The following is a 17238-nucleotide window of genomic DNA, read 5'->3' as shown; positions in this document are numbered from 1 at the left end:
TTCCTCCATTAGGGAGGATTACTCACTAAAACAATAGCTATGTAAAACCAACAATGGAGATCGAATATCCTTATATAATAAAGCTCATTATTTAATGAAGGGTTGTATTTTCTTCTAATATTTATTTTAATCCATTTATTTTAAATATATATTTAATTAAAATTTCCAATTTAGAATGAAAAATTCTAAATATAAATTTTAATTTAATATTTATAAATTATACTTAGATGGATAAATAACGTGAGTTATTTCCATCTTAGTAATAATTTCCATAAATATTTAGAAAATTATTCAATTTAAGTTGTTTCAAAATTAACTTAAATTAATTTACCACTCAAATTTAATTTTCTATAAATATATATTGCATTTTCGAAAATGCTTTAAAATAAAATAAAAATAAATCCTGGAAAATTACTCTAATTTTATGTTGGCCCAAAATTAATAAAAATTAATTTTCAACAAAAATATAATTTCCCTATTTAATTAAATATCTAAGAAAAATTTCAAATATTTAAGTATCATGATTAAAAAATCAACTTAAATATTAATTTTCTATTTAATTAAATAGCACTAGAAAAATACTTCAAGCAAAACAGATAATATCTATCTAGACTTTCATGGACTAATTAATTCAATTTCTAATTATAATATATTTTAATTCATTTATTTTAATTAATCATTAAATGAAAAAATTATTGATTTAAGTTGATCCAAAATTAAATAAATAATTTTCAACTTTAATCTATTTTTCAAATAAAATTCGAAATTTCTACATTAAAGAAATGTAATTTCGAAATTTTGGGAAATGATTAATAAAATAAAATAAAATATATTTTGAAAATTATTCAAATTTTTAAGTTATTCTGAAATAAGATTCCAAACTTAAGATAATTTTCAACTTTAATTAAATAACATGAAAATAACAATATTTAAGTATCATGATTAAAAAATCAACTTAAGTATTGAAAATTTTCAATTTAATTAAATGTATTAAATTCAAGAAATAAATAATTAAGTATAAAGGAAACTTAATTATTAATTCTAGTTTAATACTAGGAAAATATACTAAACTTAGATTGTACCAAAATTAATTATCAAACAATTAATTTCACAATCTATGATATTTTTCTATTTAATATTAGAAATAATAATTAGTACTTGAAATAACTATCTAGAATATATCATTGACTAAGTGTTTTTCTAAAATTAACTTTAAAAAAAAATACATGAAAAATAAATTTCATATATTTTAAAAGTTAATTATGTTGCTAATTCAATTTTAATTAGGTTAGACTAATATAATTAACCTAATACAATTATTTAAATAAGGCAAATGGGCCTTCACAATTGGGGTAGTTCATGTGAGGGGGAGCTGGGTTCAGTATGTCGTACCCACTTCTATGGCCCCCAACTCTCACACAAGACCCAAAAGAGAGGAATTTAACCTTAAAATAAACAATTGTTATTCATTGAATAAGCCCAAATCTAATTGGACCTAAATAAATTTCCTTATGTCAAAATTTATTTTAGCAACCTAGTCCATTTACTTCGTAAAAACTTTAATGGGCTTCCTATATGCATCTAAGCCCAATAGCAAACATATAGGCTCACACACGTCAAATGATTTGGATGGGCCCTATCATGTTACTAGGTTTACACAGATGAAAGAAGTACAAAATTTACCTGTTACAAATTATTTATAAGATCTATTGACAATTGGACTATGATTAAAATCAGATCATTGGATCTGTCAACAAGTTAATCATACCAATTTAGATCAGATAAAAAATAGGTTTGTTAAAAAAAAGTTTTTGAATAAACAATATAAATAAACAAACATTGTCCATGTAACAGATGTGAAATAAGATATTAATATAATTAAATTATTATTCTTAAACTAACCAAATAAAGGAAACTAATTTTAAAATATCTAGGTTTATTTGAATCAAATTAAATTAAATATCTGATAAGATCAATGATTTGAAAGGAAAGAATCTTCAATATCACTTTCAGATCTTATAATTTAATAAAATAAACCAATTTTAAAATAGATTTGGTTAGATAATTATTATTTTAGGAATAAAATAATTAATGAATAATAATTACCATAATTATATGTCAAAATATCTCAAATTAAGCAATATTCAAATCTCTACAAAAATATTTATGTTATTTAAATATTTAAGATATGATTTATAAATTTCTAATAAGGAAAAAAATGATATATAAAAAAAAATATCATTTTTAAACTTATAATTTATAAATAATTAAATATTTAACAAAATAACAAATTTTTGAATTTGAAAAACATTATTGTAAGTATATCTATAAAAATATCTATGTTATTTCAAATTTATTAATTATATAATTTGTCATATAAGATAATTTTAATATAATATTTTAAATAAAAAGACAAAGTTATCTTTTAATTTAAAATATCTTAAATATCAAAATATCTAATCTTATAATTAAATAATAAATAAATATTAAAGAACTTAACAAATTTTAAATTTGACCATAATAGGAAATATTTAAAATTAGAAACATTCCAAAATAGAAATATTTAAAAATTGGAAACATTTAAATTTAGAAATATTTAAAATTGGAAAAATGAATTTTTTGGGAAACAATCCCATGAAAAAATTAGATTTTTGGGAAAAAATCCCAAAAATCGCAATTTTGGGAAAGTGGCTGCATGCAGCAGCCCAGGAGGCTGCCAGCAGCCTGTCTATGCGCGCGGACGAGGGAGGGGCGCCGAGAAAACTCGATGCTTGCAGGGTCTTCGTGGGCGGACGCACGGGCGTGCTGCTTGTCATACGCGCGCGCAAGGAGGACTGATCCGAGGGTCTGGTGCGCATGAGCACCACCCTCGACAGCCTTGTATCTCGATTTTCCAAAACTCATAACTTTTTCAATTTTTATCAGAATCGAGTTCCGTAAAAAACAAAATTGCTTAATTTTTCACAAGGAATCCAAATAAAATATTTTCAAAAATTGAAAAAATATATCTCATGGAAAAATTTCGTACAACATTAACATTCATCACATAAGCACATAAACCAACATGAAACCATCCAAATCAACACAAAAACAATCAATCATCGTTTTAATTCATATTACATGAAAGTAAATCATTACCATGGCTCTGGTTCCAGTTGTTGGAAATTATTTTACCAGGATCTAGATTTACTAACAAGTATGTTGGATTAACAACCTAATATGAATTCTAAAACAATGAAAATAAACACATATAAAGTTAGAAAACCTTACAGTGGGTGCAGTGGAATAATATGACTCCTTCCGTTCAGATCTCTAGCCCTTGATTCCTTTCTGTAGCAGAGCATCACCAAGATCTGAACCTGGATCTTCTTTTCTCCTTCTTTGATGCAGAAATTCCATAGTCTTACATACTATGATTGAGATACCACTTGATGTGTGTGGGCACTACTCATCTCACAAGGATTTCGAAATTTTCTCTCTTTTTCTCTCTTGAATTTCGTGGCTTATCATGCATGCAAGAGAAGAGAACAAGGTTGCTTTATATAGGCAAAAGGGAGAGCACAACTTTCCAAATAAAACAGTTTCCTTAATTACTGTGTAATCAATTAACTGTCTTATTTAGTGTGATCCACCACTTTCCTATTTTTTGCTAGGCTTTGATTAGCAATTACATGGCAATTAAAAATTGAAAATAATAATTGGGAAACTCAAACCATGTGGCCGGCCATACGGTGAAATGGGCCTCACTTGGATTTTGCAGTTTCCTCAATTTTATTTCTATTTCTCCAAAAATGTCATTTTTCCAATTCTAATCATTTAAATGCCAAAACTAATTATTTAATAACTAAAATAGATTATTAAATAATATTGTCATTTAAAATAATTATTAATTAGACATACAAAGTCTCTTAATTAATAATTAAACCTAGAAACCCTTTTCTTTACGATTTCATCCTTAAACTGTGAGAATTCACAAATTAGACATAGTCTAACTTTTAGAATTATAATTGATTAATTAAAATCAATTAACTGAGTCTTACAAGCAGTATGGTCTCAACTAGTATGGGGACCATGGGTCTATATAACCGAGCTTCCAATAAGTCGAACCGAATTTACCAAGTAAATTCCCTAACTTATTAATTCCTCATTGAATCCACACTTAGAACTTGGAATTGCACTCTCAGTCATATAGAACACTCTATATGTTCCACGATATAGACAAGTCATTAGTTATCCATTGTTATAACCCTAATGTGATCAATGATCCTCTATATAGATGATCTACATTGAAAAGGCACTACTGTTACCGATACACCTTCAATGTATTTTATCCTTAAAACACTTAACCCTGTATAAATGATATTTCACCTAAGTGAAATGAGATCTCCACCATTTATCTTCGTTTGGTTAAGCTCGAAGGAAATTATCCTTTACTTCTAATTGCCAGATAGAAGCTATAGATTCCATATTTATGTTAGCGCTCCCACTCAATTGCATTACCGTGTTCCCAAAATGTAAGTATCACCCTGACCCAAAAGTAGGCTTAACTTAACAAATCAAAGAACACGAATAACACTCTTGAGATTGAACCTAACCATATCAGGATTGAGATCATTTGATCTAGGATCAACAGGTGATATTGAATTGAATAGATATTACGGTAAATTTTAATATATCTAATCAAAGTTCAATATCGGTCCCTTCGGATGTATACTCCATACACCCGATCTCGGTAAACTTTGCCAATGTCCCGGAAAGGACATAATACTTTTCCAAGGTGTAAGAATACCTATCGCTGATTATACCATGTCAGTCTAAATCCAGTGTTCTGACAAATCAGGGAATAAACTTTTGAACATATAATTAAGATTATATTCCACTGTGCTGACAACACTATAATCTTATCAAAATCATATGTTCTGGACTTAAAAAGAATTCATACATTATATACATATAATCATGAAATAAATCATGTGAACCATGCAACATAAAATGTTATTTCTGATCTTTATTAATAAGTAAATCTGATTATATGAAATGAGTTTTATTTAGGGCATAAAACCCAACAAAAGGCTGCTGAAGTAATGACGAAGTTAACTGAGCTATTCGGTAGGGCATCTCTTCAGTCTCGCTTTGACGCGACTAAGAAATACATCAATGCACGGATAGAACCCCATCAAAACGTGCGTGATCATGTTCTCCTCATGGCAAGTTATTTCCAAGAAGCCCAGGATCATGGTGCTGAAATGGATCATACTACTCAAGTAAGCCTTATCTTGAATAGTTTGACTCCAGCATTTCTGCCCTATACATCAAATTATGTCATGAATAAGAAGGACATAGACTTTCATGAGTTAGTCAATGACCTTCAAACTTATGAAAATTTGATTGGAGGACCCAAGAAGAAAGGGAGTAAGCCTCAAAATTCTGGGAATGGTAATGGGACGATCAAACCTGAAGCAAATGTTGCCTCTGCTTGTAAGACTCAGTTAATTGATTTTGATTGATCAATTATAATTCTAAAGTTAGACTGTGTCTATTTTATGAATTTTCATTAAGCAAGGGCGAAATTGTAAAGAAAGGAGATTCTAGGTTTATTTCTTGATTAAGAGACTTTACATGTCTAAATTAATAAATATATTAAATGACAATATTATTTAATAATTATTTTAAGTTATTAAATAATTAGAATTGGCATTTAAAAAGGTTAAATTTGAAAGTTGGCATTTTTGAGAAAATGGGAATGGAAAATAACAAAATGGGAAAGTTACAAAGTGAGGCCCAATCCCTTTGTATAGCCGGCCACATGCACTAGGAATTACCATTTATAGTTTCCATTATTTTAATGCCATACAATTCTAACCTAAACCTAGAGGGTTTTCTATAAATAGAAAGTGTTGGCTTCAGGAAACAAATACACACAACTTTGATCATTGGTTTCTCTCAGAAAACCCACACGCATCTCTCTCTCTCTCTTTTCTTCTCTCTAAATTTTGAAATTCCTTGAGTGATGAGTAGTGCCCACACACATCAAGTGGTATCTCAATCATAGTATGTAAGACTATGGAAAATTTACATCAAAGAAGGAGAAAAGAAGATTCAGATTCAGATCTTGATTATGCTCTGCTACAAAAAGGAATCAAGGGCTAGAGATCTGAATGGAAGGAGTCATATTAGGTTGTTAATCAAACATACTTGTTAGTAAATCTAGAATTCATATTAGGTTGTTAATCAAACATACTTGTTAGTAAATCTAGATCCTGGTAAAATAATTTTCAACAACTGGCACCAGAGCCATGGTAATGATTTACTTTCATGTAATATGAATTAAAACGATGATTTATATGTTTTTATGTTGATTTGGATGGTTTCATGTTGGTTTATGTGTTAGTTGATGAATGTATATGTTGTACAGTACCTTTTTCCATGGAAAATATTTTTTCTATTTTTAAAAATATTTTGTTTGGATTCCTTGTGAAAAATTAAGCAATTTTTGTTTTTATGGAACTCAATTCCGATAAAAATTGAGAAAGTTATGAATTTTGGAAAATCGAGATTTCGGGTATGCATGGGTGCTCAATCGCACGCATCAGGTGCTTCGGACTAGATGCCCATCCGCGCGCGTGACACGTCCGTGTCACCCTGCAAGCGCCGGGGTTTGCCGCCCAAGCTGACCCTGCCTGCGCTGAGTTTTCTCGGCGTGTATCCTTCCTCCGCGCGCGCATGTAGGCTGCGTGCAGCCTGTTGCACGCCCAATCCTGGGCAGCAACCCAAAATTGCGATTTTTGGGAATTTTTCCCCAAAAATCTAATTTTTTCATGGGATTGTTTCCCAAAATTCATTTTTTCTTTTTTAAATATTTCTAAATTGAAATATTTCCAATTTTAAATATTTCCTTTTTTTTAATATTTCCTATTATGGTCAGATTTAAAAATTTGTTAACTTCTTTAATATTTATTTATATTATTTAATTATAAGATTAGATATTTTGATATTTAACATATTTTAAATTAAAAGATAACTTTGTCTTTTTTATTTAAAATATTGTATTAAAATTATCTTATACGACAAATTAAATAATTAATAAATTTGAAATTAACATAGATATTTTTATAGATATACTTACCATAATATTTTCAAATTCAAAATTTGATATTTTGTTAAATATTTAATTATTTATAAATTATAAGTTTAAAAATGATATTTTTTCTATATATATCATTTTTTTTTCTTATTGGAAATTTATAAATCATATCTTAAATATTTAAATAACATAGATATTTTTGTAGAGATTTGAATATTGCTTAATTTGAGATATTTTGACATATAATTATGGTAATTATTATTCATTTATTATTATATTCCTAAAATAATAATTATCTATCCAAATCTATTTTAAAATTGGTTTATTTTATTAAATTATAAGATCTGAAAGTGATATTGAAGATTCTTTCCTTTCAAATCATTGATCTTATTAGATATTTAATTTAATTTGATTCAAATAAACCTAGATATTTTAAAATTAGTTTCCTTTATTTTGAAATTTTTAGGGTTTGTTTCAACAACCCTAAATTTTCAGAATCAAGTTGGTTAGTTTAAAAATAATAATTTAATTATATTAATATCTTATTTCACATCTGTTACATGGACAATGTTTGTTTATTAATATTGTTTATTCAAAATCTTTTTAACAAACCTATTATTTATTTGATCTAAATTGTTATGATTAACTTGTTGACAGATCCAATGATCTAATTTTAATCATAGTCCAATTGTCAATAGATCTTATAAATAATTTGTAACAGGTAAATTTTGTACTTCTTTCATCTGTGTAAACCTAGTAGCATGATAGGGCCCATCCAAATCATTTGACCTGTGTGAGCCTATATGTTTGCTTTTGGGCTTAGATGCATATAGGAAGCCCATTTAAGTTTTACTAAGTAAATGGACTAGGTTGCTAAAATAAAATTTGACATAAGTAATTTTATTTAGGCCCAATTAGATTTGGGCTTATTCAATGAATAACAATTGTTTATTTTAAGGTTAAATTCCTCTCTTTTGGGCCTTGTGAGAGTTTTGGGGGCCAATAGAAGTGGGTACGACATACTGAACCCAGCTCCCCCTCACATGAACTACCCCAATTGTGAAGGCCCATTTGCCTTATTTAAATAATTGTATTAGGTTAATTATATTAGTCTAACCTAATTAAAATTGAATTAGCAACATAATTAACTTTTAAAATATATGAAATTTGCTTCAGGTGATGCTACTGCTTCAGGTGATGCTACACTCAAAGGAAAGTGTTTCTACTGCAATGAGAAAGGTCATTGGAAACCCCAGTGTCCTAAACTTCTTGCAAAGAAACAAGGTATTTCTTTTTATAAACTTTAAGAGTTTTAGTGAATTATTATCCAATTGGATTTATGATTCTGGACTAACTTTGTTTATTTGTTTCTTCTTCTTATATGTCAAGTTACTTGAACTCAAAAGAGTTGGATCAGAAAGCTGGACAAAGGGTGAAGTCGTCCAAGATGAAGATGAAGCTCTTTTATCTATTTTTTGAATTAATTGTTTTAGTTTAAAGACAATTTGGATTTTGAATTTCAGGTAGGGATTTTTATCCTTGTTTTTCTCATATTGTTGCAATACACTTTTATTATTATTAATAAAGTTTATTTTTTTTGAATTCAAACCAATTGCAATTTATGAGATTAAACTTCATTTACTTTATCTTAATCAACAATTACCACATTATATTTATATGTTTGTATGTGTAAGTGTTTTTATTATTGATGCAAATTCTATAATATTTACAACTTTTCATAGAGTTATATTAAATAAACACTAGAAATTACTTCTATGTTTAATAATTGTTAATCCTAATACAATTATTAAGAATTTGTTTGATAAAAGGATCTTTTAATCTGATAGGGGTGGAGAAAAGTTAAGAAAACTATGCAGTTCAACGATCTTTTATATCTAATGAACTCTAGATTGTTTTCAGCTCCACATAATCTCTATCACACTTAGAGAATCATGATCTTTACAACCTTTAGGGGTGGATCATAATCTCTATATACTTAGGAGTGGAGTTTATCCACAATACCCTAAATGTATATACTTAGGGGTGGAGCTTACTCCATAATACCCTATGTAACACATATTTTCTTTAAACATGGAAGTAATATAATGACTTAGCTATTATCAATATAAATCCTTGATCTTGATTGTATGTTCCAATTCGTTTTACTGTTGTAGTAAAAAATTTGATACCTATAAAAGTTCTTTGATAATGTTTCACACTACCTTAATTGAGTGGGAGAATTTTAAAATTCTATACCCATCTTCATTAGGTTGACACTTGTGATAGGAACTTAAGAACACTTCTGAAAAGCAAATCTAACCATTCATGTGGATAGATATAACTTATTAGAATTATGAGAATAAGATACAAGAACTCTAGTTCAGTCTATTCGAATGACTTGAACCAAGAATTCTTAATCCACATAAAATTTTATGGTATCTTAATTTTGATTACTTAATCTCTAGCAAGTATTTTTCACTTCAAATACTAATGCTATGTTGATGACTTTGTCTTAACTTAAAGTTTCAGACTAATAAGTCACAACTTGATAACTCTCCAAACAATAAAGAGGTTAAAAGTATCATTTAACTAGACATCTGCTATTGAGTGGGAGCTATCTGAGATGTAATCAAATAAGGAACATTAGAAGATATTCAAGAAAGATTTATGAAAGTGATCTATATGTTAGATATTAAGGAAGCGTATATCAGATTATCCTTGTATCTCACCAACTTATTCGAAATTATGAGATGGTGGTTACTTTGGGGGTGGAGGAATTATTCTATAATAATTCAAGCTCTACCAGAGAAGAATTATAACTTTGTAAATTCGAAATTACCAGAAAATTATATTACTAAAGAAAAGTCTACGCTGTATTATCTCAATTCCATATTTTAAAATATGAGAGATATGTCTTCTGTTTATTCAGATGTACTTTAAAACAGTAAAGGATTTCAGTATCCCTTGATGAGTAATGCATATAGTAAAGGATGTTTCATAAATGTATTTATGAACTAGTTTCCAGAAGTTTGGTTGAATTCAAATATACTACACTTGATCTAAAGATCAAGACATCAGATTGACTTATTTGCACACTTTGTTTTACGTTAGTGCAAGTGGGAGTTTGTTGGGTTTTATGCCCTAAATAAAACTCTTTACAATCTGATTAGTTATCAATATAAGAAATTTGAAGTGATTTATGTTTGCATGAATTTTGCATGCTAATGGTTTAATATATTTATTACATTTATACACAAAATCAGTTAAATCCAGATCATATGTTTATTCACAATTACAGTATCGTTAACACAGTGGAATGTGATTGTGATCATATGAATCAAAAGACTAAGTCCCTGTTTCATTAGTGTTTTGGATTTAGACTAATGTGATAATCAGCGATGATGTGTACTTACACTTGGAGTAAGTGTTATGTTCTTTCCAGGACATTTTCCTAGTATACTAGTTTCGAATGTATGGAGTATACATTGGACTGGACCGATATTGCAACTTAGTTAAGATATTACAAACTTACTGTTATATCTTTCCAAGTCAATATCAGTAGTTGATCTTAAGATTAAAAGAATCTAAATCCTGATATGCTTAGGCTCAACTCAAGAGTACTATTCATGTTCTTTGATTTATTAGTTAAGCCTACTTTTTGGTCAGGGTGATAGTCAGGATGATACATATATTTTGGGAACATGATAGTATGATTGAGTGGGAGTGCTGAACATAAATATGGAATCTATAGCTTCTACTGGTGTATAGAAGTCAAGTGATGATTATATTTTATTATTAATTTTTTAATTAATATTTATTACTTTATTATTTTTTTTAATTTTTTATTAATATATTTTGATATATATGTCAAACTTAACGTAATAGTTAAAAGTTAACGGAAACAAAAAAAAAAAATCTAGTGAATGATTAAAAGTTAATGTAAATGCAGTTAAAAAGCGAAAATTGAACTTTTAATATATAAAGATAAAAAAAAAAACAATATTTATTTTAAATAAATTATGCGTAGCAATACAATTGTAAACTTTTATCATTAAGCTTATGAAGGAAAAAAAGAGGAGTCTTTTAAACAAAAAAAGCAGTCTTTTACATAGAGAGAAGAGAAAGAGTGTCCCTTGAATCTGTCAAGAGTGGTTAACCATCTCTCATGCCTCGACTGTTTCTGCCGTGGAATAAAATTTTCTTAAAGAGAAAGAGGAGGAGGAGAGGTGGCGATGGCGATGGCGGCGGTGATGCTTAGGTCAGATATTCATCCGAATCGATGATTGCCTATCTGTACTCCGATGTACCGCCGTCTGCAAGGGCTACTCATGGCATTATTGCCCTCGATCCCTTTCCCCAGGATCCAAATTATTACAATTATATTCAATTTCCCTTAGCCTTTCCCCAAGATGAGAGGCAAAAGCGTCCATCTTGGACTGGTCGAGGGTTGGCTAAGAATTTCACTTAAGGAGGAGGGTCTTCTCTGTCCAAGTATGGGAATTGAATTTTGGTAATAACAAAAATGGCAGTACTACCACCTCATGGAATTTGCTTTCCATAATGTTTTTGTTCATTATATTTGACAATATTTATATTTACCAATATGATATTAGGGAAGAGAAGATGGAAAATTTTTCAATTTCCAGATCCTGGCTATCTAGCTTTCGGCATGCGCGTACAAAACTTCCCTCTTGTCTATCCATTTTGGCCTACTAAAATTCCTGCCCTTCCCTCCTCTCCCATTGTCTCAGCTCTTGATGTTTGAAACTTGGCTGTTTTCTAACTATTTATGATACTCTTATTTTTTTTTTTTTTAATAAATTATTTATGATACTGTTAGTATACATGAATGAATTATTCACGGTATTCTTGTTAGTATACTGTTAGGCAGATAGTGCAAATATTTCTAAGGCTAAGGCGAGTTGTATTCTAGTTGTGTATTAGGTAGGTAGTGCAGCCTACAAGAACTGTTTATGATATTTCAACGAATGCCAGGGGTTTTTATGGAGAAAATCCTCTTCTTCTCGTTATTGAAAAAAATAAAATAAAATAAACAAGAAGATGTAGCAGTGGCCAAGTACCAGGTGCAATGCTATATAGCTGGTGATAAAAGGTTCTCCACCCTATCTTCTCGAAGAAAAGATTTTAAAAATGTCTCATATGATGTTTTGTTGCTAAATAGAGACAGTTGCTCTGAGCTGTTAAAATGGTCGGTTCAATGTTTCAAGATCAAGAGTTTGTAACTTTTGACAATATCTATATTGTGTGTCAATGTGATTTCTCATGCTTCAAGATGTCATTTGCTATCATGCGCCATGAAGGCTTTAGAGGTTTCTAATGAGGTTTTGGTACTTCTCTAATGGGAACAATCCCAGCTAGAGCGCTCTACATGACAGCCCGTGAAGTTACCAAGAGTAATGTTGGGACAGTCACTGTTAGATTAGGGTATTCAGATACTGCAGCACTTGCTATAGCTAATGCTGCGGCAGGGTTGAGTTCAGCTATGGCTGCTCAATTAGTTTGGACCCCAATTTGATGTTGTAAGCCAAAGACTCATGGTTCAGAGTTGCAGTAATAGTAGTAGTAATGTTAAAAACTCTATTCCTAGTGTTAGTAGCTATAGTTACACCAATGGCTTAGATGCTTTTAGGAAAATCATGTACTCAGATGGCTTTAGAGGATTTTATAAAGGTTTTGGGATATCTATAGTGACATATGCACCATCTAATTCTGTTTGGTGGGCTTCATATTCTGTTGCACACAGGCTCATTTGGGATGGTTTTGGTTGTTATATGGGGAAGAAGAAGAAAGACGAGAATGGTTTAACTCATCGTTGTAGTAGTAGTTTTAGGCCTGATTCCCGAGCAACCTTGGGCGGTCCAGGGTCTAAGTGCTGCAATGGCTAGTGGTGTTTCTGCTTTGATTACTATGCCACTTAACACAATCAAAACAAGGCTGCAAGTGTTGGATGGAGAGGAAAATGGGCAAAGAAGGGCACTCACAATTGTTCAAAATGTGAGGAATTTGGTTGTGGAAGGCGGTTTCGGTGCTTATTGCAGAGGATTAGGGCCAAGATGGGCTTCAATGGATATGTCAGCCACAACTACTGATCACTAATTATGAGTTCTTCAAAAGACTTTCTACCAAGATGTAATTCGACTCCTCATCAAAAGAGGTTTGTATTTTAATATTGCATCTCCATATCTTTGACTCTGTGTGAGTTAGTAAGATATTTTAAGAGTTCTTTTTTTTTAAATTTATTTAAGTATGATAGGATTTAAATTTCATTACATTTGTTGTTTATATGGATTTTTCAGTTTCAATTTGTTGTTATTAATTTTCTACGGTGGATAATTGAAAACTTTTATTGTGAGCTGTCCTATTATTAGTATGCATGTTGGAAACTCGTTAGAGTTTCTTTCAAGAAAAAGAAAAAAAAATAAATAAATAAATATCTGCTTCATTTCATTATTTTCAAATAATACTCCACTCTCTTCTTTCCTTTCGGGCTTATATATATAAGCCTGTTCCCTTACTTACATACTTCATTTTCCCTCTTTTTCGATTTCGACTCTCCTTCCCCAGGTAACTTTCCCTCAATCCTAACTCTGCTTCTTTCTCGATTAATTATTTATATCTTTAGTTTTGATTTCTTGACTTTTTTTTTATTAATCAGTGCTTACTCTTTGTTCTTCATTTTACTAGTAATTGATTCATGGTTTTAATTATGAGTGTGTCTTTCTCCGTTTGTAATCGATTTCTTTTTTTTACTAGTGTGGATCTTTGAGCTTAGGATTTAGAGTTTATAAGTTTGTTGTTTTCTTTCTTTCTTCTCGGTGATTTGATTTTCATCATGTTTGTTTATATTTGATGCTGATCGTTTTTCAAATCATGATTTTCATCTTGTTTGTTTATATGCATAATATTCCTAGTCATATATCTGGTTTGGTGCTATTTCTTTTAGCTGCAGAAAGATTAATGCAAGTAGATCTGCATGTTGCCTTAATTGTGCATTATTAGGTATTTAATTATCAATATTAGTAGAAATGTTTGTTTAGTTAACTGAAGATTTATTGATATGGTTCCGGTGTTTTTCTCTTTTTAGATTTCGACTCTCCTTCTTTAAACTTTCCCTCAATTCTAACTCTCATTCTTCCTCAATTGATATATTCTTGATTTGTTCTTAGTTTTACTGGTAATTTATTCATGGTTTTAATTATGAGTTTGTATCTCTCCCTTTGCAATCTTTTCTTTTTTACTAGTTTGATTTGATTTTCATCATGTTTGTTTATATATGGAGCTGATCGTTTTTTGAATCATGATTTTTATCATGTTTGTTTATATTCTTTTTTAGGAAAATAATAATTTACTTGTTTGTACTCATATTCCCTTATTTACTCTTGTGCCGCCGATGTGCGGGAAGGTTTATTCTGCTCTGACCATAATATTCTAAGTCATATATATGGTTTGGTGCTATTTCTTTTAGCTGTAGAAAGATTAATGCGAGTAGAGCATCTTGTGTTAAGTGTACATTATTAGGTAATAGTTGAGTATTTAAATATTTCTCAGATTCCATGGTTTGCTGGAAGAGAGTCACAAATTCAGACTTGAAGAAAGCACTTGAGATTCCTCGGTGTGCTGCCGTATACATAATTAGAACAGACATGCTGATTAACAATCAAATGCATTTCGTGGTGGGAGAAGAAACTTACAACATTGATGTGAGGGAACGTAAAGCTGGTATCGACGATCTGAGATATTCTGTTAGGAAGCTGGAGTTTAGAAGGGTCATTGATGGACGCAGGCTCCAAGTTGGAGACACTCTCTATTTCGCAGAGATTCCTGTTGATGTCCATCATCCTGTACGCATCTAAAGTTGTTTCACAATATATCGTATATTACTATACTTTATAAACTAATTGAAAAGTTTCTAAAGCAGAATGGAGGCCTTCGGATCTCGGCCACAAGGACAAGACGCGGCGCTGTGCACAACTTATGGTGAAAGGTTCGATTTATGTTTTTACCAATTGATTTTTTCCGAAAAAATTCGTATAGGATAGTATAAGAAATCAGGAGGGTTCTTATATTCTCTTTGTTGAGGTTGTTGCTTGACTGAAGAAGGTTCGATTTATGTTTTTACCAATGGATTTTTTCCAAATAAATTCGTATAGGATAGTATAAGAAATCAGGACTTGACTGAATGTTGCATAGAAATTAGAAAGTTTTTGCTAGTGTCATTATGATAATAAGTGAAGACACATAACCTCAAATTTATACCTGGATGTATTTTTCTACCGAGATTGATTCATAAACTTTGCAATGTGCATAATGTTGCATGATAACTTGTACCATTGTTTTAATTCTTGTAATAGTGTTTTAACTCTTGTGCTCTGACTCCAATCTGTGTATTGATTCAGAGCTTGGTTTGTTGGTTCCAAGGTGACTTGCGTGAAGAAGAATCAATATAAACACGAAGCTATTTTGATGTTTACAGTGTAGCTACAATGGTTCCATTCCAACACAAGAATTATACTGTGATTGAGAAATAATGTTTCAGTTTGTGCTGTTCAATGCTTTACTAATTGGAAAAACAGTTTCTTTTCTTCGATTCTTGCCTTTTCAATTTTAAAGTTTAGTGCATTTTATACCATAACATGCTATGATTTTGCAGAAGTCTTTCACGTCCTTGATTAAGTTTATTTTCTGTTGAAACTACAAAACAACCCATGCTAATTGCACCTATGCCTGCATAGACTACTTCTAAGTCAAAACTACAATTTTTTTTACCTTTGATCCTAGATTTTAATCGAAGATACACTTGTGAATGGTGACCCGTGAAAGCATAAATGAGTTTCTTGCCTAATGAGATCTTTAAAACAATACGGAATCAAGCTCTACATGAACACAAGCAATTCATGTAAAGAGTTATTGATCTTGTTCATGAATAAATGGTTGGTTTGAATTGAAGGCTGCATGATGCAGTAAACAAGAATCGCATTTGTTTACAACCAATTTCTAATTAGAATCAAACAAGAATTGCATTTGTTTACAACCAATTTCTAATTAGAATCAAAGAGATGAGTGACTTTTTATTTATATATAATAAAATAATAAAATATTATTTATGTATAATAAAATAAAAATAAAACAAATCCTACTAATATTTGATTATGAAACGCAGTCGTGATAGATTCGAACTGTATATATAATTTACAGCAATATAGATTCAATTGTATTTTATATAATTGGGATCTAGAGTTTAGTTTATTGAGTATTACAACCATGAATTAAAATTAAATCATTCTCCTCTTTCTTCTTCTTCCCCATATAACAACCAAAACCACCCCAATTAGGCCTGTGTGCAACAGAATATGAAGCCCACCAAACAGCATTAGATAGTGCATATGTCAATATAGATATCCCAAAACCTCTATATAATCCTCTAAAGCCATCTGAGTACATGATTTTCCTAAAAGCATCTAAACCATTGATGTAAGTGTAACTATAGCTACTAACACTAGGAATAGAGTTTTTAACATTACTACTACTATTACTGCAACTCTGAACCATGAGTCTTTGACTTACAACATCAAATTGGGGTCCAAACTAATTAAGCAGCCATAGCTGAACTCAACCCTGCTGCAGCATTAGCTATAGCAAGTGCTGCAGTATCTGAATGTCTAATCTAACAGTGACTGTCCCAACGTTACTCTTGGTAACTTCAAGGGCTGTCATGTAAAGCGCTCTAGCTGGGATTGTTCCCATTAGAGAAGTACCAAAACCTCTGTAGAAACCTCTAAAGCCTTCATGGCGCATGAATGACAGCAAATGACATCTTGAAGCACGAGAAATCACATTGACACACAATATAGATATTGTCAAAAGTTACAAACTCTTGATCTTGAAACATTGAACCGACCATTTCAACAGTTCAGAGCAACTGTCTATTTAGCAACAAAACATCATATGAGACAATTTTAAAATATTTTCTTCGAGAAGATAGGGTGGAGAACCTTTATCACCAGCTATATAGCTATGCACCTTGTATGCCAAGCAGACCACTGCTACATCTTCTTCTTTATTTTTTCAACAACGAGAAGATGGGGATTTTCTCCATAAAAACCCCTGCCTTGGTCAAAATATCATAAACAGTT

At 30.4% G+C, this 17238-nt stretch overlaps 1 protein-coding gene and 1 pseudogene across 1 annotated transcript; one reads left to right on the top strand and one right to left on the bottom strand.

The window, feature by feature from the left end:
• The first annotated feature begins 11113 nt into the window (after positions 1-11113).
• On the top strand, positions 11114-15692 carry LOC133037798 (uncharacterized; annotated as a pseudogene).
• Positions 15693-16348: 656 nt separating this feature from the next.
• Positions 16349-16900, bottom strand: LOC133038142 (uncharacterized). The gene is made up of 2 exons (XM_061116201.1): positions 16775-16900; positions 16349-16645 (listed from the first exon to the last, which is right to left on the bottom strand). The coding sequence occupies exons 1-2, from the start codon at positions 16898-16900 to the stop codon at positions 16349-16351; spliced, it is 423 nt and encodes a 140-aa protein (XP_060972184.1).
• Positions 16901-17238: the final 338 nt, after the last annotated feature.

Source organism: Cannabis sativa, chromosome 5 (genome assembly GCF_029168945.1).
Source record: "Cannabis sativa cultivar Pink pepper isolate KNU-18-1 chromosome 5, ASM2916894v1, whole genome shotgun sequence".
Lineage (NCBI taxonomy): Eukaryota > Viridiplantae > Streptophyta > Magnoliopsida > Rosales > Cannabaceae > Cannabis > Cannabis sativa.
Note: the sequence above shows the minus strand (reverse complement) of the source record. Positions and strands in the feature narration are given on the sequence as shown.